This window comes from Phyllostomus hastatus, unplaced genomic scaffold (assembly GCF_019186645.2).
Source record: "Phyllostomus hastatus isolate PE091 unplaced genomic scaffold, TTU_PhHast_1.1 phas_contig_524, whole genome shotgun sequence".
NCBI classification, from domain to species: Eukaryota; Metazoa; Chordata; class Mammalia; order Chiroptera; family Phyllostomidae; genus Phyllostomus; species Phyllostomus hastatus.
The window spans coordinates 14,441,012-14,468,354 of record NW_025333900.1 but is presented as its reverse complement, the minus strand read 5'-3'; the positions used below and the strand labels follow the sequence as shown (position 1 = coordinate 14,468,354).

General features: G+C 36.7%; 1 protein-coding gene and 1 pseudogene across 4 annotated transcripts in view; one reads left to right on the top strand and one right to left on the bottom strand.

The window, feature by feature from the left end:
* Positions 1-27,343, bottom strand: part of GLMN (glomulin, FKBP associated protein) — a 42,727-nt gene that overhangs the window by 11,165 nt on the left and 4,219 nt on the right. For all 4 annotated transcript variants that reach the window (XM_045847190.1, XM_045847191.1, XM_045847192.1 and 1 more), the window contains exons 4-16: positions 25,584-25,700; positions 20,606-20,714; positions 19,298-19,538; positions 17,756-17,858; positions 9,615-9,802; positions 6,946-6,999; positions 5,612-5,642; positions 5,417-5,506; positions 4,472-4,513; positions 4,296-4,369; positions 2,827-2,911; positions 2,200-2,309; positions 1,348-1,411 (exon numbers count right to left, since the gene is read on the bottom strand). In XM_045847190.1, the coding sequence (XP_045703146.1) occupies positions 1,348-1,411; positions 2,200-2,309; positions 2,827-2,911; positions 4,296-4,369; positions 4,472-4,513; positions 5,417-5,506; positions 5,612-5,642; positions 6,946-6,999; positions 9,615-9,802; positions 17,756-17,858; positions 19,298-19,538; positions 20,606-20,714; positions 25,584-25,700 (1,308 nt within the window). The remainder of the gene's footprint in view (positions 1-1,347; positions 1,412-2,199; positions 2,310-2,826; positions 2,912-4,295; positions 4,370-4,471; positions 4,514-5,416; positions 5,507-5,611; positions 5,643-6,945; positions 7,000-9,614; positions 9,803-17,755; positions 17,859-19,297; positions 19,539-20,605; positions 20,715-25,583; positions 25,701-27,343) is intronic.
* LOC123824065 lies at positions 20,971-21,747 on the top strand (annotated as a pseudogene).

Here is a 27,343-nt window from a genome sequence, read left to right as displayed (position 1 = left end):
ATTATAGCACCTGGCCAGAACGGTGGTTGCCACTGGCAGGGGGGAGGGAGGGGTGTGGAGTGATGAGGTCAAAATTAACTGGGTTGGGAAACAGGGAACTTCATGTGATGACAGTAATATTCTATATTTGACATGGATTTGGAAAATATAGATCTATGCATTTGTTAAAACTCTGTAAATATACACTTAAAACCTGTGCATTTCATTTTATGTAAATTTTAATTCAAAGAATAACTACACACAGATATTTAACTCAATGAAATACATGCTGAAATATTTAGGGGGAAGTATGCTAATGTTTGCAGTTTACCTTGAAATGTGTCAAAAAATTTAAGAGACTGATGGGAGGATACATGATAAGAGTAAGAAAAAAAAGAGGAAATAGTGATCACTGTAACAGCCTTTCAACTTAGCTGTATGTTTGAAAAATTTCACAATACAAAGTTAGAAAAGAACAAGACATCCAGGCACAGACTGAGCATGAGTCCATGATAGCAAACAACTGTTTTTGGCAGAAGAGGGACTATGAATGGGTGAAATCACTGAGTGGACTAGATTTAATCGAGAGGGAAGCAAACTGCTACTTTTTTCATAAACTCTTTATTCCAAATCGTGATTTACTTAAAAAAAATCTCTTTGGCATCTGTATAAAAATCAATTACTTTCTTTTATTACTTTCTAAAACAAGAAACAGATTAACAGCACATGTGATTCAGGTAGTTAAACTTAATAGATATGACACATAGGGAAAGCAACTATTAGAATAGAGTAGGTGGAAAGAGAGATGATAAAAAGCAAATGTAATTTTACTGTATGACAAAACTCCCTCAAATAGTTTTCTATTTATTGAATACCTCTAATGATACACTACCAAAAATAAATCAAACTTCCTACACATTATCCAAAAGGTGCTATTAACAGATTTTAGTGCTGAAAATGCTTTAATCTGTCATGTCTGATGAAGGGACATCCAATTATCAGATGGTTTTATTACTCATAGCTCAGACTGAAGTCATGAATAATAAGTGTGAGGCAACTGAAGAAGACACCCAAATGTATGTTGAGTCTCAAAAGGTTAGATGACTTAGGACCTCTAACCTTCCTACCTACCAGGTCTCAGCAATGCTTATAGCAAGAGAGCAGAGGTACAACAAGAAAAGGAAAGGGAAGCTGGATGTGGGGTGGTAAGGGCTTCTGGGAATTAACTTCAGGTTTCAGAATAATTGTTGGCACTTCTTCCAGCCTTTGTAGCTAAGTAAGATATGAAATACTGGGCTTAGGTAGATATTGATAAGAAAATCTGAAACACTTCTTATGCATTATGAATATACTCACAAAAAAACTTACTTGATTGTCATTTTCATTATCTTTGATAACCAAATATCTCAATAAATTTAATGAAGCCATTATCCTGTTAATTAAAAAATATATAATTTGTTACTTACAGCACAGTTTTATAAAATCAACAGCAACTTCAATGAATAGAGTAAGCTAAAACCTAGAGTATATTTTTATAATTATGTTTACCCTTAAATGTACAAGTGACCCTTGAGCAATGCAGGGGTTAGAGGTGCCAAACTATGCAGCTGAAAATCTGTGTGTAACTGTGTATTCCCTTTAACATATCTTTCGAAGTAGTAATAACTTATCATTCTTGTTCTCCAACTTCACAAAATACTAAAAACACTATTGTTTTTCCTCCCAAGCAAGCCTTGTTATCCTTAATATTTGAGTATATCATCGGTTGTTTCCTGAATTTTAAGGTTCCTTTTATAAATAAGTACGACCATTTCTCAATAACCATTCTACAACAGCATAATTAAAGTGAAATGACATGTTCTATATGAAAAAAACATGATGTCCTAGAAAACAAAAAAATAAAACCTAAACACAAACACTTTGCATGAATTACACACATGAGATCCTTAGTTTTTAGTCACTGAGGATGCAGATTTCTATGAGCTATACGGGAATGCTGGGCATGTTAAAGGTACAAAATCATACTGCTGGTCATATGTCTGGAAAGAAGGGTTTTTTATTATATTTTTACATAGTACCTAACTACTTACATATGAAAATCTTTAGTACTTCTATGAATTAACCACAGATCACGTAAAATCAGGAAAATACGGTTTATTACTTTACATTTCCCACTTTATTCTCTATTTACTTTGTGAACCTTAGTAGTGATCACCTCACCTATCTGAGTTTTGCAGTAGATCTGTTTCAGCACCCTCTGGGAGAAAGAGTACCAAATCTAGAAGGGAAATTAGCTGTGGTCCTGTAAACCATTTGTTGTTATGTGTTCTCTGTAAAGCAAAAGAAAAACTGAGAAAGGCTTTAAATAATAGTTTCATAAATATGTTTTATAATACCTTGACAATATAAAAATACACTATTACACGCACATATCATCTATCTACCTATCTATCTATCTTTAATTTCCACTCTGTCATTTACTATTTCCAGACACCTGGCACAAACTCTGCCAGTGTGTGGACACTGGGGCATTCTTTTTCTCTCTCTTTTCTAAATGCAATTACTGACTATTCACAAACAGATTAGATTTCAGTTCCCACTAATATTTCAGAAGTGTACAGCAAAACAAAAAGAAGTCATGTTATCAGCACAAAGAATATAATTTAAACCTATAATTAAGAAAGTTTCAAAATTCAGGTTTTTAAAAAAGAAATAGAAAAAATCTATACCCTAATGATAGAAATAGAAAAAAAATCCATAGGGTAAAAATCCATATTAATGTATTCCATAAATAAATCCTACAAAAATAAAATAAATTGATAACTGATACCTTAGCTATGCTCTTACCTTTAATGATATGTCGATTTGATTTTTGATATTTTGAATAACGAAGGCCTCCACACCGGAGTGATTACTTGTATTCAATAAGCACCTTGAAAGCAAAATAAAAATATATTTGAAATTATCCTGGACTGCATTATAATAATGATACAGATTTTACAAATTCAAATGGGTCATGTTCTATTTCTAGGAATACAAAAACCAGTGGAGACAATTAGCAAGGTGTTAACCAACTATAAAGCCACCTATTATGGTTATTGCTCTAGCTAGCAAAATTTATTTTAACTGGCTCAAATCAAATTTGAATCTTTTTATGCATATCGTTGCAATGATTTAATATGGCAAGAATGGGAACTAGTATAATCACCTAAAAACTCCCAATTATTTCCTATGAAAGTAGACTAATCTGGTTGACTAACTTTTTTTGTTTAAATGTAACTTTCCTTTTTTTTTAAAGATTTTATTTATTTATTTTTAGAGAGGGAAGGGAGGGAGAAAGAGACAGAGAGAAACATCAATGTGCGGTTGCTGGGGGTCATGGCCTGCAACCCAGGCATGTACCCTGACTGGGAATTGAACCTGTGACACTTTGGTTTGCAGCCCGCGTTCATTCCACTGAGCTACGCCAGCCAGGGCCTGGTTGACTAACTTAATTACAAAGAAAGGAAAACCAATCTGAGGAATCCAGGTAGAGCACAGAGGCATCAAACCGAAGCACAAAACTGAGATTTCATGTACCTGCTCTGACTCTATCAACAGAAATGAAGAAAAGATAGGATCAAGAGTATTCATTCTGGCCAATCCCAAAGATGACTTCTTAACACTTTAATGATGCCCAAATCTGTTTTTAACTAATTTTTATCACCTAAATGTCAACAAAGTAAGATCTTCAGGGCAAATCTAGCCTGTGGTTTGTTTTCTTGGAACACACCTACCCTCACTACAAAGACAAAATTGAGCAGCTGCAACAGAGACTAGCCCATAAAGCCTATAGTTATTATTTGGCCTTTTATAGAAACTTGGCTCTTCTTTAACTCAGTGTTACTTTTCTCCTCAAATAGCATTATTAATAAGCTCAACTATAAACTTAAAGCAAATAGTCTCTAATGACTCCAGAGCCATTAATTTCAACTATGAACAATGGAAATTATTGACATATGTAAAGTTCTAGCAGGACCCTTAACAATCTGCTTAATCTTTTAAGTCTTTTTTAGTTTTACAGTATCTCAATTAACTGAAGAAAATATATACTATTATTCATGTCATATATATGTGCATCTATATGTATTTGTAATATTTGATTAACCCTTCTCTATCCATCACAGAGTAGAGAATTCATTATAATATGGCTTCTAAGTAGAGCCATAATTGCATTTAAAACATAATGACATACTATAACCTAGAAAAATTAAATAGTATTAATTTGGTTTTTAAATCAACCATACACTTCGCAACTAACCATTCATAATACATACCTAAATAACGTGTATTTGCCTTGAGCATCCAACTTGTTAATATACAGCTGAAGCATAGCCAAACCCTTTTTCCTCTAAAATGGAAGAAATAATAGTTATATAAACTGAATAAAGATTAAATTTTCTATTAAAATTTCTCACTGTAACTCATTAATTTAGTCAAAACATTTACATACCAATGTCTCAACAGGACAGAGCGTCATTACTTTGACTAAGCTCTGGAAATAAAAAGATTTTTAATTCAGATGTGAATAGCTCATTCTGACTTCAAAGAAACAAGTATATCATTAATGGTAGATACTAAAAATTCAGAGAAGTGATATAAAAATGAAATGATTTTCCCCAAAACCTTTCATTCCATTATACGTCTACAGGAAGCTAAGCACAGTCCTTTTTGTGATACTGAGTGTGGTCCTGCAAAATTGTAAGCTTAGAGGTGAATGCTAATTTTTAATTATAGGAAGAGTGGCCAAAAATGGCACCAAACATGCAGAAATATAACCCATCATTAAAAATATTTAGACTTAATATACTAACAAAAGCCATGTTTTTCTATTTAAATAGTGGAAGAACAAGTCTCTAGGGAGACAGCTAAGGACCTACTTGGCTATGATAACAGACAGTACTAGGCAAAATCTATCTTTAGGGGGAAAAACAAAATGTCTTTCTAGAAAGGACAATGTATGCCTTGATGAAGCTTTAAGGACTTCAATTATAATAAAAGTAAAGGAGCTTCATTTTCCAAGGCCCCTAGAGAAACAAAATGTTAAAGAAGAAAGTTTTATTTTCCATTAGAAGCTAATGCTGTCAACTATGGTAGCCACTAACCACATATAGCTAATTTAAGTTTAATTAATTTAAATTACATTAAACTAAAAATTCAGCTCCTTAGTCACACTAGCCACATTTCCAGTGCTCAGTATGGCTAGTGGCTTCCATACTGTACCTTATAGGTAACAGGATACTTTCACACCAGAGAGTCCTGCTGGTCAGCATGGCACTGAAGTTTTCAAAGGATATAGAGAACACAGTGGGAGAGGGGTCTCAAAAGACCACTCCTTTACTTAAATTCAGAATAGGAAAGGGGTTATTTTTAAGATTAGAATCGATATTTTACTTACCTGAGGTACAGTCAGAAAACTCTTGATTTCCAAGTACTGGTGAAGTAGACTATTGTCTTCTATTCTCAACAAACCATTCTCCAACAGATCCTACAGATTAAAACATATGCAGAAATACATACATGGTAAAGTCAACAGTTGTATTTGTTGGCATGACTATGAAATTAAATTATAATGGGTGAAGACAAATCTTACCAGTCCTTTGGACAAAACTGATTCTTCTGTTCTGGAAGAGAATATTAAAATTTACTGACATGACTTTTTAAATTTCTTTAGATCGACTCTTTGTTTTAGGAAATAGAAACTAAAAATTGAAATTTAAAGACTTGAAACATGTATCATTAAGGAGAAATTCTGTTAAAGAACTTAGTCAAAATTCTTACATTGTTGATTTTTTGCTTTGGCTAATGACATCCAAATATGACCAAAATCAGCTCATACAGGCCTGTTTCATGGTATCAAACCAACAGATCTTCACACAGCAAGTGCTAAGAAGTGATTATACCCAATATAGTACTGTGTATTCCAGTTGATTAATCTGAAAAATCTTTTCAATTCTTTTTATATAAAAAGATTAAATGGTTTCCATTTGTAATAATATTTTTAAAGGTTTATAATCATTGTTAACTAAATAAGATTGGCAAGAAAATATTACGTTAGGCTTTAGGTTCTTTTTCTAACCATGCAAGGAGTTACAAGTGTTGTTTTTGGCTCAATGACTAAACAGTTTGGAAATCTGAAGAATATAGAACTTAAGATTCAAGTCAATACACACTCTCATTGTATGAATGTAACAGAAACTAAATAAAAAGAATGTAAAATCATTAAGACATACAAATACAGTAAATTTAAGAGTTAATAACTACTTGTGCCAGGAGACCCTTAGAAACTCCTGCCTTGTACGCTGAGGCTTCGGACATTTGCCCTGTTAAAAATTTTGCTTCACCTGGGAAGAGGTGAGATTGATAAACGATCACTAGTGTTCCTAGAGAGTACTGAAAGGCCCTGACTGATCTCGAGATAATTTATACGTGTTATAGGAAAAGAAAACACAACATATAGGTTTGCAAAATTCTTAAAGTTACTTTGTAATTTTTTAAAAAGAGAAACTCTTGCTTTTGAAAAAATTGTTGAATGATATCACTGTCAATCTAAGTTTTAACAGGTGGATTCAAGACACCTCCTTCGTTTTGATGCACAGGTTGTATCTAAGAAGCAAAAACACAATTGTTTTAACTGACCACCCCTCCTTAGAGAAGCTACAGGGGAATAGAGGTGTTTTAATTTACCAACTTCTGAAATAAGGGAAGAAACCTCAGAAGTTGAAGACTGGAGATCCCCTTATATAAAAGAGATTTTGATATGAAAAATTTTTGACTCACTTCTGTCTTTGTTGTACATATGGGCTTCATTGTTTTATAAAATAACCAAATAATTAAGGCCTAGAAAATAGAAGGTAGTTGCCCCTGATCTTGACAAGGACTATTTTAATATTACTTAATTCTGATATGCCATGTAAATGATCTTACCTTTGCAAAAAGACTTCAATATGCCCCATATTAAATCGCAAAAGGTATGATGGGCTAAAATAGAAGAAAAATACACATATGCATATATTTTTAGAAATGTGATATAAAGTTATGAGTTGAATTGTCTCCCTCAAAAAAAAGATACAGTGGAATCCTAACCTCTGTTGGGAACTGCCCTGCCTGGTTTCAGGAGCTGTAACTCCCCCCCCCCACCCCCCCGCCGCCGCCAATGGCTAAGGCTGAGTGAGTGACTTTCCGACCATAAGCCACTGAGGAGACAAAGTTTATCTCCCAGCAGGGGCACCACCTCTGCCTCTTTTACTTTACCCTGCCTTGCCCCCAATGCTTGATCAGTTAGTCAATGATGGGTAAGATTCCTCAAGGGAGGTATGACCTAAGACAGGCACCATCACAGGGGCCCCCAGGGAAGGACTTGAGGACTACAGAAAAGGGGTGATGGGCCCTCGCCCCTTGGCTTTGACATAGCCTGAGTCTTCATTCTGTCTTCGAGAAGTCTCCTAATCCTTTGGCTGCCTTACTTCCCCTGCCTGATTCAAGCCTGAAACAATGACTTGAGCCTGAAACAATGCCAGTGGTAGATGCAGCCCTGTGCTGGAAAGGGCAGGTTCCCTAGGGTGATCAGGCCTAAGAAAGAATGCATAAAATCCTGTGAAACCTGCTTTGTTTAGAATGCTCTCAATTAAATAAGGGTCCAAGCAGGAAGTGAGTTTTTTCCACAAAGTCTAATGGCCATTTAGCTATCTGACCCTGACTCAAAATAGGCCCTTAGAGTTTTTTGTATGTTATCTATTGTTTGATCCTTACTGCCCCTGTATACGTAAAGCTCATCATGAGCTTTACGTATACACCCTGTATCCTATGCAAACTGAATCCAGTAAAAGCTTTTCAAGGCCAGGGTCTGGGGCTCTCCTCGAGAGGGTGGCCGAGGCACTCCAAGGCTTGCTCTCCCCTTGAGAGAGAAGTCATGCCGTCCCTTTTCCTCCACAGGACTTGGTACTCTATGTGAATTTATTTCGTCTCATCCATAATACCACTGCAGGCCCGTCTCCGAGTCAAACCTCTACCACCTCTACCTCAGCATATGACCTTATTTAGAGATAAGGTCTTTTTGTTTTTAACTGGGAAAGGAATGGGTGGGGGCAGAGCAGGAACCCCCTACCCTGGAGGTAATTAAGTTAAACTGAGATAATTAGTATGAGTCCTAATCCAACATGAATGGTATGCTTACAAAATGAAAAAAGGAAACGCTGACAGAGATAGCATACAGGGAGAGCACCTATGAACACAAAAGCAGAGAAGGGAGTGTTGCATCTACAAGCCAGGGAACATCAAGGATTGCCAGCAAACCATCAGAAGCGAGGCCAAGAGACATGTAACAGATTCTCCTTCACAGACCTCAGAAGGAACCAATCCTGTTCTTGACCCCTCAAACTTCTAGCCTCCAGAACTGTGAAACAATATATTTTTGTTATTTCAAGCTACCCAGTTTGTGGTACTTTGTTATGGTGGCCCCAGCAAACTAATATACATATTGAAGTCACTCTGGTGGCACAATGTGCTGAAGAGTACAGGCTCTGGGTCAGACGAAACTGTTTAAATTCCACTGATTCCACTAATTAGTTGTATGGTCTTAGGTGGTGTCTTAACTTGTTTAAGTCTGTTATTCTCCTCTATAAAATGAGATTATTCATATTAGGTAGTGCATATAAAACTGTTAGCATAGTGTTTAATACATGGTGAGCATGCAAGTGCTAGCCATTACTGTAGTATTTACATACAAACATATCCCAGGTATTTCTTACACAAACATACAAATGTACACAAAGGAATACACTCAAGGCCTGGAAGACATATACATAACCCTTATTAAGGACCTTAAAACCCAAAAGGTATTGTATTATAAAAATTATATATTTATTTAAAAATTTTTTATATACTTTATGGGAAAAGGAAAAGGTCAAGTTAATATTAACAGGAAGATCCAACCTAAACAAGGTGATGAAAGGCAGCTTTTTCCTCAGAAAGTGACATTTAAGGATAAAGATGGTTCTAAGCATATACAAAGGTCCTACAGCAAGGAAAGTTCATGATCTATGAGAACAAGAAACCAAAAGAAGGTCTGTTATTGGAGCATAGTAAACAAGAAAAATGGTGGTGGGGGTGAACCAGAACAACCAAACATGAGGTTATTCATAAGCTTGTCTCATGTGAAGGCACTGAGACTTCACTCTCAGAGCAGTAAGAAGCCACTGAAGGGTTTTCATTAAGGGACTGATAAATACCCACTCAGGATTACATCAGGAATCCGGAGAAATGATGATGGTGATTCAGACTACCCCATGGGTAACTGGCCAGCACCCCCCTTACAATACAGGGTGGTCCCAACAGCTTCAACACCACACCCAATTTAACACTTTCTCTCTCTTGTCTCGGTCACTCCCTCCTGTCTCTGTCATCACCACCCCAACCCCCTTTCAATACTTAACTACTGGCTTTAATGAATTACAGGCAGTATTACTTAAAGAGCGCTTTTGTTTATACTTCATTTAAAATATGTTAGTTTGGTAATGAAAATATATTGGATTAGATAAATGAGCTTGATGATTGTCCCTTTACAATACATGAATAAATTAAACACCATCTCCTACCTTAAGACCATTGGCAGCTGATCAATGCTGATGCCCTGCACAAATACTAGATATGCCAGAGAAGCCAGAGAGTCTGCTAATTGTTTTTCTTCTTCTTCCTCAAATTCAAGATAATCCCAAGTCCTCTTTTTCCTTCCATGATTAAAAATCATTTTGGGGAAAGGGTATCCAATTGCTGATAAAAAACCCTGTGAAATGGATAAAAAAAGGAAGCTGTAGCAGGCAGACTCTGGTGTGCCCCTCCATATGCACACCCTGTATAATCCCCTCCCCTTGAGTGCAGTGGGACTTGTGAGAGTTGCTTTTAACCAAAAGAACCTGCAAGATGCTTCCCTCGATCACATTATGCTACCTGAGAGAAGTGAAGGAATTTTTGCAGATGTAATTAAGGTCCCAAGTCAGTTGAGTCTGAGTTACTGAAAAGGGAGACATTTTTTGGTGAGCCTGCCTTAATTAGGTGGGTTTTAAAAAGAGGGTCCAGGCCTTCCTTGAGAGTCAGAAACCCACCACTGCTGGCTTTAAAGAACTAAGCTGCTATGTCATGAGAGAGCCTATGGAGAAGGCTGTGTGGCAAGGAACTACAGGCAGCCTCTAGGAGCTGAAAGTGGTCCCTGGCCAACAGTCAGCAAGAAAATGGAGACTTCAACTCTGTAGCTTCAAGAAAATAAATTGTGCCCACAACCTGAAAGAACTGAGTAGGAAGATGAAAAAATTCTGGAGATGGATAGTGGTGACGGTGGTGGTGCAGAGCAATTGTGAATGTACTTAATGCCACTGAACCGTATACTTAAAAACAGTTAAAATGGTAAATGTTGTCATGTATATTTTATCACATTTTTTTAAACCAAAGTGCCTCAGAGATTTTTGGGAGCAATCTACATATGTGAGACATACAAATATCATGAAATAACAGTTAATGACTCAGGTGAAGAATACTCTACTGCAATGCTCCAATGACCACTGTCCACCTAGATACAGAGTGGGCAGGAGGAACACTGCTCAATGGCAGCAAAGGTTAAGGAAACATTGCTGGTATCTCAGATTCTATGGGCTCTTGAGACATCAAAGAGACAAGCATTCCTGCATGAGTGGATAAGATTACAGTTTTATCTTTTTATTAAGGAAAGAAAAAGAGGAAAAAACAGATTCAAAGTATAAGGTCACTCCCATGCCTCTTATTCTATTTCTACTTTTGGTATACTTTCTTATTCTATTTCTACTTTTGGTATATTTTTCTACTAGAAAGCACCTGACCTTCAGAATCCAGTGGAGTTTATTTGAGTTTTGGTTCCACCACTTATTAGCTGTGAGACACTGGATGAGTTACCTCACTTCTCTCAGTATCCATATAAAGAAAATGACAGAAGCTTCTTAATATGTCAAGTATTAAGAAGCTTCACAAAAAAAGTACAAGAAAGTTAGGCTCACAACAAACTACTACACAGAAATCAAAAAGGGATGATATAGTGAACACACAATACAATATAGAAATGATGTTATTGTAGAACTGTACACTTGAAACCTATATAATTTTATTAACCAATGTTACCCTAATAAATTCAATGAAAAGTTAAAAATAAAAATAATAAAAGGGAATAATCAAAATGGCTAAATCAGGATGAATACCTTCTGATTTATTCACTTATTTATTCAATAAATGCTTGAGTACTACACACTGGGCCAGACACAGTTGGGAATTATAAAACCAAATAAAACTTTAAAACCTGCTGATTCCAGATGGCTTCATAAGTCATTTCAGAACACAAAAAGGAAGAATGGAAAATCACCCTCAGTTACAAGAGACTGCTATTCATCGGCGAGAGGCTAAATATATATACAGCTGTACTGATTTTCAAAGCTATACATTCTTGTTATAATTGTAACACCAAGTTTCCTATGCTCAGATTCCAAATATCCTCTTAATCACGAAGCTCCATTTCTTCATTCAGTCAATGCTACATGTGCTTTTCCCCCCCCTAAAGTATGGTCGGCCTGTTTAAAAATCATCCTAATTAACCACATTCTACAGTGCTGCTCTAAACCAGGGCCTTCACTATCCACACACCATCCAGCAGTCTTGCTCAGACCCAGATATACCTGCCACTCTACAATTTTTCATGGCAGCCTCTGCCCTTTCAGAAATGTTTCTAGGCTGCAGCCTATCAGACATTCCAACAGTTCTCCATCAAAATAATTTGTGCCAAAGGACGGATAGCTGAGGCCATCAAACTCTAGCATGCCACAGTTAGCTGAGCATAAAACAGAAGGCACCTCCTCACTCCCTCTCTTACCCTGATTTCACCTCTCATTCTTCACTGCTTCGCGCTTCCTCACTGCTGGCTCTTTCTACTTGTAATGCTCCTTCCTTCCACTGTGATCTTAGAAACTCTCCCCCACACCTTCAACCTCTACACAAGATGCTTGCTCTATCTCACTGACTGAATTACATCTGACTGATTTCTGGTGGGAGCTGCTCATACCCTCATACCTCTTACATCGCACAGCCAGGAAGGCAGCAGTGGGGAAGGGTGGTATCGGTAGAGGCTTAGTATTATTTTGGTTCTTTCAGCACTCTCAAAGAAAAGCACATTTTTCCTTTGAGGCAGATATCATACTGCCTTTCATCTGTCCTTATTTCTCAACATTCACTAAAGACTGGTACCTGCTCACAATCATTATCTCTATCCAATTCCCGCTATAACTCTGGGAAAGTTGACTGTTCATGTAGATAACTCTTCTAACAGGCCAGCCTCATGATTCTTGATTTCCAGATTCTAGTGACCTTAACTTCTAATCCATTTTGGCACCTAACTCCATCATCTCATTTTCTGACCACTACCTCTAATCCCCTCTCTCTCCTACCAACCTGCTTTCCTACCTCTGACTTCCCAGTCCTGCAATCCCTTCATTTTAATCTGTCCTTATGTCCCCTCCTAATTCCCCTTCCTTCCCTATCCACCAATACACTATTGGTCATTTGAGCTATCTGTACCCTGTATTTCCTTTAGCTGCATCTACCCAATAAAATACTAGCCTTGAAAAAATAGCTGTCCTCTACCTTCTCCACTTCCACACCCAGGCAGCTAAATGTAGAAAATCGCACAAAATTACAGATTGTTATTACCACAGTTGTGGTCTCCAACCAGACAAGTTTCCATCGTCTTCCACCATCTCTCTTTTCCCCTCAGTATTCCAAACCTTTACCAGTTTCCTGAAGCTCCTTATTCAATCCCCATTTCTACCTCTTCATTCTTAAGAAATCTTCTTTACCTAGAAATCTGAGGCTAGTGGGTCTGATTCCCCTCAATTATAATATTACATTCCTACTACAAATTTCTCTACACACATGCCCGTTCTGACCTTCTCTCCAGGTGTCCTTGATCCTACACCCAGCTGTCTGCTCTCCTCAAGCCACATTATTTCAGTTATCCCCGAACAAGTCTCTCACCCTTTCAGGTGATAAGCATGCTCAATCCTCCCTACCTCCCCGGTTACCTTCCTACCCCAAGCCCATGTCTTATAGCTGTTGCTTCTCTTCTTCCTTATACTCCTGAACTCTTTGAAAGAATAGCCTATACTAGCCATCTCCTTTTTCTCATTTTTCATGCACTCCTTTATCCACTCCAATGGTATTTTTGTTTCTAATACTCCATTCAAATTGTTCTTGCTGAGATTACCAATGTGATCTTACGTCCTACATCCAATGGATACTTTTCAACTCTTACTTTACAGGCTCTCTCTACTGCACTTAACAATATCAATCACTTCTCTCTTCCTGAAACTCTGCTACCCCAGTTTCTGTTATATTTCTACTACTCTTCTTCCCTAGTCTCTTTGGTGGGCTCTTCTTAAGTGCTGTAGAGTTCAGTCCCGAGCCCTTTTCTCTTCTCACAGTGATCTCTTTAGGTGATCTCACCCCCTCTTAATCAAAATTTATTCCTTAAATAAAAATTTAAAAAAATAAAAAATAAATAAAAAATGTATTCCTTAAAAACCTGCTCTCCCTGGTATTACATATTGAGAAATTATTGTTAATCTTGTTAGGTGTCATAATGACATTGTAGTTATTTTTTTTTAAAGTCCTTACCAATTAGAGAAGCATACTTAAAGACCTATGGATATAATGATAAATCTATGACTTGCTATAAAATACTACAGCAGGCCCTGACTGGTGTAGCTCAGTTGGTTGGGCAGTGTCCTGCACAGCAGAAAGGTCACCAGTTTGATTCCAGGTCAGGGCAAAATCCTGGGTTGCAGGTTCAGTCTCAGGTGGGGGTGCATGCAAGACACAACTGATCAATGTTTCTCTCTCACATCAATGTTTCTCTCCCTCTCTTTCTACCTCCCTTCCCCTTGTTCTAAAAATTGGTAAATAAAATCTTTAAAATAATACTACAGCAAAAAAGAGCAGGGACAAAACAAGACGGGCAAAATGTCAATGGTTGTTAAAGTTGGGTAAAGGGTACATGAAGGTACATTACTCTTCTTTCTACTTTTCTGAACGTTTTAAAATGTCCATAATACATAACATGTTTTTAAAGCACAAAATCCCCCTGCTCCTAGCTCTGTATTCTCTATTTCAATTATCAACATCTTCATCTGCCCAGCTTCCCATGCAAATACTTATCCATGACCCAATCTTTTTACTATGCTTCTAAATCAAATTAACCAAATTTTTAAAATTTTACCTACAATAAAGTTCTCAAATTGTCCTGCTCCTCTTTCTCTCCACCATGTTTTCCACACTCAGGCTTTCATCATTCTTATTTAACTCCAAAGACACCTAACTGGTCTCCCTACTTCCAATCTTATCTCAGTTAAGTTCATCCTCCATTAAAGTGATGATTCCAAAACACAATTTGATTATGTCACTGCCAGGCTTAAAATCCTTTAACTGTTTCCAACTTTCATTCTATCTCTCAAAATAGGATACATATAAATGATGGTGTTTATACTGTATCTAGATTATACTGTCCTCTAGCATTAGTAACAATGAAGAGGCCTATACTCTTTCATTGTTTAAATTATATTTCATTGATTATGATATTACAGTTGTCCTGATTTTCCCCGTGCCCACCTCCACCCAGCACCCCTGACTCCCTCAGGCAATCCTCACACCACTGTTCATGTCTATGGGTCTTGTATAAGTTCTTTGGTTACTCCATTTCTTTTTTTTTTTACTTTATTTTAAAGATTTTATTTATTTATTTTTTTAGAGAGAGATGAAGGGAAGGAGAAAGAGGGAGAGAAACATCAATGTGTGGCTGCCTCCTGCATGCCCCCTACTGGGGACCTGGCTCACAACCCAGGCATTTGTCCTGACTGGGAATCGAACTGGTGACCCTTTGGTTCGCAACCTGGGCTTCGTGCTCAATCCACTGAGCTACACCAGCCAGGTGGCTATTCCATTTCTTATACTGTAGTTTATATCCCTGTGGCTATTCTGTAACTACCTATTGTACCTCTTAATCCTATGACCTCTTCACCATTCCCCCACACCTCCCTCTCATCTGGCAACCATCAAAAGGCTCTCTGTATCCATGATTCTGCCTCTTGTTCTTGTTTACTTAGTTTGATTTTTTAGATTCAATTGTTGATAGATATGTATTCACTGCTATTTCATTGTTCATAGTTTTGACCTTCCTTTCTTAAATAAGTCCCTTTAACATTTCATATAATAGTGGTTTGGTAATGATGAACTCCTTTAGTTTTTTTCTTGTCTGGGAAGCTTATTATCTGCCCTTCCATTCTAAATAATACCTTTTCTAGGTAGAGCAATTTTGGCTGTAGGTCCCTGCTTTTGATGACTTGGAGTATTTCTCACCAATCCCTTCTAGCTTTCAAAGTTTCTTTTGAAAACTCAGCTGACAGTCTTATCAGCACTCCCCTAGGCAACTACCTTTCCACTGCTGCTTTTAAGATTCTCTATCTGTAACCATTGGCATTTTAATTATGATGTGTCTTGGAGTGGGCCTCTTTGCATCCATTGTGTTTTGGAGTCTCTGTGTTTCCTTGACTTTCATGTCTATTTCCTTCACCAAATTAGGGAAGTTTTCTTTCATTGTTCTTTCAAGTAGACCCATTTGTTGCTCTTTCTCTTTTCTTTCTGGCACCCCTATGATGTGAATGTTATAATGCTTGAAGTTGTCACAGAGGCTGCTCCTACTTTCATTTTTTGGATTCTTTTTTCTTGTTGTTCTGATTGGTTGTTTTTTGCTTCCTTATGACTCAAATCATTGCTTTGATTCTCAGCTTTATCCAGTCTATTGTTGTTTCCTTGTAAATTGTTCTTTATTTTAGTTAGTGTATCCTTCATTTCTGACTGGATTCCTTTTATGTTGCTGAGGTCCTCACTAAGTTCCTTAAGCATCCTTATAGCCAGCGTTTTGAACCTTGCATCTGATAGATTGCTTATTTCCATTTTGTTTAGTTCTTTTTCTGGAGTTCTGATCTGTTCTTTTTGTGGGGTCATGCTTCTTTGTCTCCTCATTTTGGCAGCCTCTCTGTGTTTGTTCCTATGTATTAGGTAGAGCTGCTTTGACTCTGTGTCTTGGTAGTGTGGCCTAATGTAGTAGGTGTCCTGTAGGGTCCAGTGGCACAGCCTCCCCTATCACCCAGGCTAGGTACTTGAGGTGCACCCTCCATGTGGTCTGAGTATACCTTCCTCTTGTAGTTTAGCCTTGATTGCTGTTGGCAGGTCAATGGGAGGGATATACCCAGGCATATTTCCATGGTGTAAAGGATACCTCAGGTGACTAAGACAAAGTTCTTGTGCTCATGGAACCCACAGAATGGCTTTCCTGCCATTTATGTGTATCTCATCCTTCAGAGGCCCCTAAAGAAAATTTCAGGCATCCTGTTTTTTCAATGCTGATGTTTTCAGCTCACTCCTTTCAGTAACCTAACTCCAACACTTTGTGACTCACACCAGGACCAACAATCTAGTGATCTTATCATCTTTTCAGTGTCTCACATTTAGTGTATCCTAACTTCCCGCCTTACTGAGCTTAAACCCTACAGTCCATCATTAGGTATTCCCCTGCATGGCATGCTCAATGCCTTGATTTGTACTATAGAACTCACACAGTTCTCAAAACTCTGACCTAATTAAATCCAATTTTCCACCTACACTATACCTGCATTTGGGCAGATGAATGTGGTAACGAAAACCAGCAGCCACAATTACAGCTCTAACTTGAAATTCATGACTATCAATCTCAAGGACCAATTCTTCTATATTTCAGATTAGTTCCCTAATATAAAATCCCAGCACATTTAAAATACTCTTGATGCATAACGACAAGTTGCTTTTAAAATAAAATTTACTGCTCTGACAAGGTAGCTCAGGTGGTTAAGAGTGTTGTCCCAATGGGCCAATGTTGTGGGTTCAATCCCCAGTCAGGGTATACATACGAATCAGCCAATGAATGCATATATAAGTGGAAAAACAAATCGATATTTCTCTTTCTCAATCAATCAGTAAAATAAAATGTACTTTTTTCTTTAGTTGTTTTGAAAATATTTATCATGATCCTTAAAAATAAGGATATTCTTTGGCATAGAAATCCTACTTCTAGTAATTTAACAATTAGAGAAATAGGCAAAGAAGCCATGTCAAGTAAAAAAAAAGAAAAGAAATATGCAAAGATTTGGTTAACGGGATTCTTCTCACAGATTTAGTTAAAAAAAGAAAGTTAGTATATTTTACAATAATGAAAATTTTTAAAAATCAACATGTTGAACTTACATGGCCCAGGTTAAATACATTATGCTAAATCTACACAATGAAATACTATTTCACCAATGGAGAAACATTCATAATATGCTAAGAGAAACAAAAATAGATTACAAAAAAGTGGTTGACAAATATGACAGAATTTTTGAAAAAAAATTATATATTATGTAGTGTTTATTTATGACTATAAAAACCAAAAACATCTGGACGGTGTTAATATTATTTATATTTGGGTAATGAAATCATTGCTATTTATTTTATTTTTGTTTATATTCTACAAAAAAATACATACTGCTTTATTAATAAATGTTATCAACTTAAATGCTCACATGTAGTACATGAGAAATAGCAGGACAACATTTTACATTTTAGAAGATTTTATACAGATCAAATTAGCTGTACTTACTATTATTTCAGATGCAAAACACCTTAAAGGATCATTTTCAGCTTCTTCAGACTGTTCAGGGAATTGTGCTGTCAGCAAAGGGCATTTCAAGCTTTTGAAGCAACTAAGGTATAAGAAATGAGTTAACTATGAATATAGCACTTCCTAACTATAAAGCACCTAGTTCTATACACATATCTAAGTTAATTGTACATGGAAAATTACATAGCACCAATAACTCAATGGTCTGTCAAACTGGTGACGTAAGAATCCTTCTTACTAGCAATAGGAAGAGCATGAGAACACCTCACTAGACCCAATATGGTAAGCTTCAGTTCTGTTTCTGGACTATTCCAATGGATACTGAATGTTTGTCTGAGGACCAGTGCTAATCCATGATGTAATTTTTGTTAGCTCAAGGAAAAATCGGGACAATGTAATAATTTTTTCATAAAGCTGTATTTGTTTTATTTAGAAAACCAAACTATTTTTGATTAAGCTTTTCTTGTTTCTTTACATATCTTTTCTTTCATGAAATAATGAATTTTATAAATGATAAAAAATACATCTTAATGTCCTAACCTGAGAGAATAAAAAGCTAACCGTTTTAGATTCTAAAATTTTAAAAATAAAATTATTGGCCCTGACTGGTGTGGCTCAGTGGTTGAATGCCGGCCTGCGAATCAAAGTGTCTCCAGTTCGATTCCCAGTCTAGAAGCACATGCTTGGGTTGCAGGCCAGGTCCCCAGTGGGGGTGCATGAGAGGCATCCACATTTTGATGTTTTCCTCTTTCTCCCTCCTTTGCCCTCTCTAAAAAATAAGTAAATAAATAAATAAAAATTTAAAAAATAAAATTACTGGTCCATGTAATTCAATATTCTAGTTCAGCACTGTTCAACAGAAATATAATGCAAGCTCCATACATAATTTAAAATTTTTAGCATTTACATTTAAAGAGTAGTAAGAAACAAAAGAATAATTTAAATTTATTTTATTAACCCAATACATCTAAAATATTATCATTTCAATAATTTATCAGTGTAAAATTATTGAGTTTTTTTTTATAACAAGTCTTCAAATTCCAAGTGTATTTTCCACTTAGAACACATCTTAATTTGGACTAGCCATGTGTCAACAGAAGCCATACCACACAGTGGAGTGAATGCTATCAGGCACTCCACTACTGTTTTTTGCAGTCAAGGTAGATGTTTAGCTGTCTGGTGTTTCTTCTGCGTTCAAAGGAAGAGTTAAAACATAATTCCCCCACAGCAAGACTGGATCCTTTGAGCTACACTACCTATTTTCCCAGCTTCTATTATTCATTTACTAATATGAGTGAAGGTAATTATAAAAAGTAAATTAAACAAATGGATTTTGGCATTTAATTTTAAAAATATCAATACCTTATAAAATGTCCTTGTTACATCAACTGAACCCTATATTCTTTGAAAATTCAAAATTTGAAACTAGATTTTGTATTTCTACTGCAAACAAATAAACATAAAATAACTGAACTACCAATACTTTGGTCCATTGTGAATTGTTCTTAAAAATATACTTACAATTTCAGTAATTCATCCTTTAACTTTTCATTTTCCAGTGAGTTTTCTTTGTCATCAATGATTTCTTCCACAAAAGGCTTAGTAAACTCTATTAAGGCCTTGCAACATTGACAAAGGCCATAGTCATCTGTCTGTATTTGTTCTTTTGAGTATGGAACAGGAAGAAGAGATAGCTGACTCCAAATGGTAGACAATGCTAATCCAACTGAATATGCCTTGTTGCTGTGAAGTTTCCGTATCACTAAAACAGACACCAAGTTGTTACTTGAGGTAGCCTCATCAAGCACACTAAACATAAGACAAGAAGTTCAGTTAATGTAGAATTATAAAATACTCTTTTTTTCATATTTTAACAGCTCTGGAATCAGGATGACATATGATAGCTTAATTGGTAGTGCAGTATTTCCCCCCTTTCTTAGTGGTGCATGAAATAATGGAGCATCTTACAATTATGGCACTTTACAATAGACACCATGAAATCTTGGTTAGGTAGGTTCACAAAGGTACATACTTAAGACAGAAACACTTTTTTTCCATATACTTTGGTTGTTTAAGTATAAAATAAGAACAAGTGTCTTGTGAACTATCAAGCACTATAAAAATAGAGGAGACTGAATACATCAAGGTGTATAAAGCTGTTGGGCATTCACATTTAAAACAAATTTTCTCTAGTTTGATTCTGGGCTCTTATATCACACTCCAAAGTTACACGTAGGTCTTAAAATTAAAAAGCAGTCTCTTTCCATGGATAAATACTGTCTGCCTTGGTCGCTAACATCTATTACTTAACAATACTGTTACAACACCTAATCATGAAGCCTTTTCTTTCCATACCTATTATTTCATTCTTCAGCAGTACTTTTACTGTTCTCAATTCTAACCTCCCAAAGCTGAGGATGAGCAGTGCCCTGTCCAATACTGTCCTTAACCAAGATACAGGACTACCACAATGCTATCACACTGAGTATTGCAGACAGCATAGAGGTAATCTTTTAAACATATTATAGAATAAATTCTAGAATGTAAGTTGCAGATACGAAGGTTAGGCAAAAAGCTATCCGTTACAACACAGCACATGAAAAACAGCATGACATTCAACAAAACATTTACTAGGTACCCACTTTGACTCAGGTATTGTTATCTTTCTACAAGCAGCAGGATTCAAATTGGCACTGCTATTATCAGTTTAAGCAGAGTACTCAATAATTAGTCATAAACTTTACTTTGGTATATTGTTGATATTTGGGGGTAGTATCAAGGCAGTTACACAGAAAATAAAAAACATTTAGGTATCAAAATAATCATTACCTGTTTGTAATGGCTGAAGTAAAAGAAGAATAATTTGGGATATCTGTTTTCCAGAGGGTTCTTCAATCAGTTCAAGCAAACCCAACAATAATTCTTTTGGATTACATAACTATAAAAATATTCACAATTGAACCTGTTTAATACAAGTTGTATTTAAAGCCACATGATTACTATTTTTTAAAAAATGAGTATATACTGAGAAAATATAATTATTTTTGCTTAACAGTAAAGCACCTCATACAATTGTTAAAAATATATATAATAGTCTTTCCTGTTACAAGTTGCATGGAGCTGGTTTATGGGTCTTTGAGACCCAAAAGTTGAAAGCTTCTTCATGCATGGAGGACTGCACCCCAGCCATAACCATGCCACAAAATGAGCATATTAAGTTATACCATAAGTGCTATGGATTTCGTGTAGATTACCATGAGAAAAAGAGAGAAAGTAGGTTGAGAGGCTCATGAATGGTCAAAGAAGGCAAAAAAGATGACTGGTCTGAAGGATAAGCTCTACCATAAACAGTGCCATGCTGAGAAAATACAAATGAAAAAGACTATCAAGAGGCATGAAATAGAAACACCAAACAAAAGAATAATGGAAAGACTCCACAAGGAGTTGTACCTGTCTATCTACTAGTCAGAAAAGGACAGTCCCTAACTAAAGTACTTTCCAATATGACTAAACAAAAATGAAAAGAGAAGGTAAGAAAATGGGAAGTCCCTCTGTGCAAAGTTCATGCCCAGGGAGAAACAGAGATATGAAAAGTTATTTGAACAGGAAAGAGAAAGAAAGAAGCATGAAAGAGGATGGTTACTAAAGTCTGCTGTGTTGCAGATGGCTGTACTCAAAAACCAACTAAACATGAGATTCATTAGGCCAATGGGCTTGTTTCAAGAAGGCTCAGGTAATGCATTCTGAACTGAAAGCCACCTTCTGCCTGCCAATACTTGGTGCAAAGAAGAATCCCTCATTCCTACTTTATACAACTTTGGGTGTTACTACCAAAGATACTGTCACTGAGGTAAATGTAAGCAAGTCAGGACTTATGACATAAGGAGACAAGGTTATTTGGGGGAAAATATGCCCAGGTTACCAATAAACTTGAACACGATGGATACATAAATGCAGTCTTACTGGTTTGACAGCAGTTTCATACAAGTAACTCACAGTAATTATTGAAGTCTATACCCCAATTAGGCAAGCCAGTCTGTGATGTTTCTCCGTACTACAATATCAGAACAGTTTACATGTCTGTAGCCATCAAGAGATTTATTTTATTGTAAAGAACATTAAAATGGCCCAGTTTTACAAGAAATACACATATATATTCATAAAATAGAATAGAATTCATGATTGTCAAATCACTGTAAAACTAAAAAGAAGCACACTGGCCAGTGTGGCTCAGTTGGTTAGAGCATCACTCCATAAACCAAAAGGTGGTGGATTTGATTCCCAGTCAAGGCACATGCCTACATTGTGGGTTCAGTCCCTGGTTGGTGCATGTTGGAGAGGCAACCAATTGGTTTCTCTCCCTCTCTCTCCTTCCCTTTCCCTCTCCTAAAATCAATAAGCATCTCCTTGGGAGAGGATAAAAAAATATAAAAAGTTACAGAAATGGAAGGGAGAGTCTGATCACTAGAGCCGACGTTTCCTTTGAGCTTTGTCTGTCTCCTCTAAAGGCTGCTTTGGGTTCTCAGAGTTCTCAGCAAGGGGACCTTTTTATTTCACATTGTCATGATATTTAGATAAATGCAGTCCCTTTTGTCCTTCCTGAGCAGATGAAAGTTTGCAGTGCTTTCTAAATGCCCATGTTATCACCTCATGCCTTGTTTTTTAAAAAGCATTCATACTTAATAACTACTATGTAGACAGTGTTCCCTTTTTCCAAATATATTTGCATTGATCTCTACATTTATCATTTTATATATTTTATTATATTACAATTGTCTTGATTTTTCCCCTATTGTCCCCCTCTACCTAGCCCCCGCCCCACTCCCTCAGGCAATCCCCACACCGTTGGTCATGTCCATGGGTTGTGCATATAGGTTCGATGGCTACTCCATTTCCTGTAATGTACTTTATATCCCCACAGCTATTCTGTAACTGCCTATTTATACTTCTTAATCCCCTCACCTCTCCACCAATTTTCCAATACTCCCCTCCCACCTGGGAACCATCAAAACGCTCTCTGTATCCATGATTTTGCCTCTGTTCTTATGTGCTTAGTTTGATTTTTAGATTTAATTGTTGATTGATATGTATTTATTGCCATTTTATTGTTCATTGTTTTTATCTTCTTTTCTTAAATATGTTTCTTTAACATTTCATAAAATAATGGTTTAGTGACAATGAACTCTTAGTTTTTTCTTATCTGGGAAGCTTGCTATCTGCCCTTTGATTCTAAATATCTTTGGGTGGAGCAATCTTGGTTGTAGGTCCCTGCTTTTCATGACTTTTATTTCTTGCCAGTCCCTTCTAGCCTGCAAAGTTTCTTTTGAGAAATCAACTGACAGTCTTATGGGAACTCACCTGTAGATAACTTTTCTCTTGCTTTTAAAATCTCTTTTTAACTTTAACCTTTGGCATTTTAATTACGATGTGTCTTGGAGTGGGCCTCTTTGCTTTCATCTTGTTTGAGATTCTCTGTGCTTCCTGGACTTTGTCTATTTAGAGAAGTTTTCATTATTTTTTCAAATAGATTTCCAATTTCTTATTCTTTCTCTTCTCCTTCTGGCACCCCTATAATGTGAATGTTTGAATGCTTGAAGTCACAGAGGCTGGTTCTACTATCCTCATTTTGGGGGTTCTTTCTTCTTCTTATGGTTGTTTTGGTTGTTTTTTGCTTCCTTATGACCCAAACCATTGCTTTGATTCTCAGCTTCATCCATTCTACTGTTGTTTCCTTGTAAACTGTTCTTTATTTCAATTAGTGTATCCTTTGTTCTGACTGAATCTTTATGCTGTTGAGGTCCTCACTAAGTTCCTTAAGCATCCTTATAGCCAGCGTTTTGAACTCTGCATCTGATAGACTAATTAAGCTCCGTTTTGTTTAGTTCTTTTTCTGCAGCTCTGATCTGTTCTTTTTTGGGGGCCATGTTTCTTTGTCTCCTCATTTTGGCAGCCTCCATTTGTTCCTATGTATTAGGTAGAGCTGCTTTTAGTCTGTGTCTTAGTAGTGTGGCCTAACATAGTAGGTGTCCTGTAGGGTCCAGTGGCAGAGCCCCCCTTATCACCCAAGCTGGATACTCAAGGAGCACCCCATTTTGTGGTCTGAGTACATCCTCCTCTTGTAGTTGAGCCTTGGCAGCTTAAAGTTGCTGTTGGTAGGTCAACGGAAGGGATTTACACAGGACAGTCAATTGCAAGGATTGGCTGTGACCACCTACCACCAACCTCTGCCCTCTGGGGAAGATCAGCTGTGCATCAGAAGAGTGGTGGTGCTCCAGTGTGGTCTGTAGCTGTCCACTAGGTGCACTGGATCTGGGGTTTCCTGGGTGGTAGAGGCCAAGGTCAGCCCCCACCTGTGTTTTGCCTGGGGCCACCCTGCCTGAGCTATAGGGCAATTTGAGCTGGCTGCTATTTGTGCTGGTCTTGGAGATCCCTAGGCACAGCCAAACTGTGAATCTAGGCTGGCTGCTGCTAGTGCTGGGCCTAGGGCTGCTTAGCAAGTGGTAAAGGGAATGGAGGCTCACTGAGGCCAGCTGTTACTTGTTTGAAGATTTAAGGAAGTTACGAAACTTGAGCCAAGAGCAGCCATTCATATGGAAAAGCTACTGTTAACAACTGGTAGTTGGGTGCTTCAGAGCCTCAGAGGATCTCCAAAGCAGAAAAAACGTTAGCAAGGTGGATGGAGTCGCACATACGGCACTGCTTGCCAGCTCTGTGGCTCTGCCCACCTTCCTGTCTGGAGAAAGCTGTCCCCTAACTCCTGCCTTGATGCCAGCCACTTCAGTTCCTCCCTGTATGCTGTTGGTGCCTTTCAAGCTGCTACCCTGGTGCTAGAGCCCAGAGGGAGTGAGTCTGAGCAAGTTCATATGTGGGTTCTCTAAGGGAACCGCTTGGGACTCCAGATGTTTCTTCCATTGACTCAATTCCTGCTGGTTTTTGCAGCCAGAAGTTAAGAGGACTTATATTCCTGGCACTGGTACCCTAGGCTGGGGGGCCTGGGACTCCTCGCTCCCGAGATATCCCCCCCGAAGTTTTATCCATGAGTAGATGTGGAATCAGCCTGTTTTGCATCTCTGCCCCTCCTAGCAGTCTGGATGGTTGTGGTTTCTTTAATCTGTTGTTGTCAGACTTTCATTCAACTTGATTTCTGCCAGTTCTGAGTGATGGTTGTTCTATAATTTAGTTGTAGTTTTGATGTGTTTGAGGAGGTGAGCCGTGTTTACCTATGCCACCATCTTGACTAGAAATCCTAAATAAATTCTTATAATGTAATTTTTCTCAGATTTATCTTTCTACTTATAATACCGTTAACCTTTCACCAAGAGTTGCTTTCTAAAGTTGCCAGTCACAACTAATCTACTCGCTATTCCTATTTTCACTGTGATCACTTTCATTTTAGGTTTTTCATATTCTTTTAGGGAATATACCAGAGTAAAGTGTACTGAGATTTGATTTTAGTTCCTACATTGCCAAAAGATCAGTGTGGCCTTGAACTACATCTATAGACTTTGAATTCCACATCAATAAGCTCCTGTAAAATATTAAAAATAAAGCTTATTAGGTCTCCCCTCAGAGATCGGAATTAGTGGGTCTGTGATGAGGTTAGACAATTCTTATATCCAGAAAATATGGGGAAACTGACATGGACTTGCCCATCTAATCACTTTGCACCATTCTTCAAAGAGTTCCCTCCTTTATTTTCATGAACAAACAGCTTCCTCACCAAAAACAAAACAAGCATTAAATATAAAAGGAAATTATAAAATATTAATGTGTATTGTGACAGAAAATGTCAGTTTTGTTAACTTACCTTTATCAATAAATCAAGCATCAGAAAATATTTTCTTTTATCATCTTCCTTATCATTCCATAAAAGGCATCGAACAACAGGACCAACAAGATTCCAGCCCATACTCTTAATGATGACCTATAATAACATTTTCAGAATGAAGCAAATTCTGCCACCTATAGGACTCTCACAGTGAGGTTTCCTGGAGGAGCTTAGAATTTCCTCTAAATAGAACAGATGAAGCAACAAGACCTACAGCATGTCACCATTGACTTCCTATGCTAACAGATATTAATATTTTAAGATAGTGTTTTTAATACTTTCACTGAGAAAAGGCAAACGAGACTTCACTTTTAATCAGGTAAATTGGGTTTTCCCAAGATTTAAATAAATGCTCTATGTCCAACAAGAAACTTAATTTGCTAACCATGAGCAAGTATTTAAATTTTCATGGAGAATTTTACCCCCTTGATTCATAAAGAAACCCAGGAATGATCATAAATCTTTTAAGGTTCCTTGGACAATCTCTAAATATATTAAAATCATATAACTTAGGTAAAAAGAGAGGGTGCCATTTTGTTAATTTTCTCTCCCGTCATATAAGTTCCTTCTATTTTCAAAGACATTTTAGAATGCTTACTACGTAAGTTTATCTTTATAATTAGTGATTCACATTCATTATCAAAAGTACTGATTTTCAAAACTATAATACACTGCACTTCTCTGTCTTGCATTCTATTTTAACTCAACAATGTTTATCAAGCATGTACTATGCCAAGTCTCTGGAATATTCTAGGTGCCAAAAATAAAACAAGGAACATATCAGGTAGTAACTCTCTTTAAAGAATTTACATTCTAGTTCATTTGTTTAAAAAATAAACCACATGTAGGAAGAAGACAAATAGGTACGATACCCTCTCTGTGACCCTAATTATAAAGTAATAACACTAGAGTATAACATATAGCAGAAAAGTCAGTTCCATCTGGAAAGGCAAGAGAGGTTTTCCAGAAGAGGCAATGGCTTAGCTAAGACTTGTTACAGAAACAAAAGTTTGTCAGAGCTAGAGTAAGTGGGAAATACATTAAAGGCTCTGTAACAGCAATGTGTAAAGGTATCAGACTTAACATGTCCTAGAGAACAGAGTACGCTAGAATACATGAACACATAGTTCACAAGAGAGGAAACACTGTTTACATCTTTCCTCATTTATTAACTGGACGCTGCCACTAAAAAATTGTTTTATCAATCTGCATGAGCGCCCTATATGTTGATATTCATTTAGGCGCATTTATGACAAATAATTATTTGGGTTTTTGGTTGTCCTTATTTTTACACAGCAAAATACATTGATTTTTTTTTTTTTTGGTGGTCCCTTTTCTGCTTTGGGATCTAAAATAAGTTTTCTCCTTCAGATTTATAAACATTCATTTACGTTTTTCTAAAAAAGATGTTTCACCTTTCTTTTTATTCTTAAGAATTATGTTGGAAATATGACATAAAATGAAGACTTAAATTGACTTAAAAAAACTAATAACAAAATAACCTTTTTACCTAACAGGGTAAACAGTTCAACTGATTCAACTGATCTCTCTCTCCTACTAGTTATTTCTTCTGCCTGGCACACTCTTCTCCCAGATAGTCCCACAGTTTATGAGTATACCTGTTTCCTTCAAATCTCTAAGTAATTTCACCCATCACAGTCCAACCCCCAACTATGCTTTATTTTTCTCGATTTTATTTATCAGTTTCTAACATACTATATAATTTATTTATCATGTAT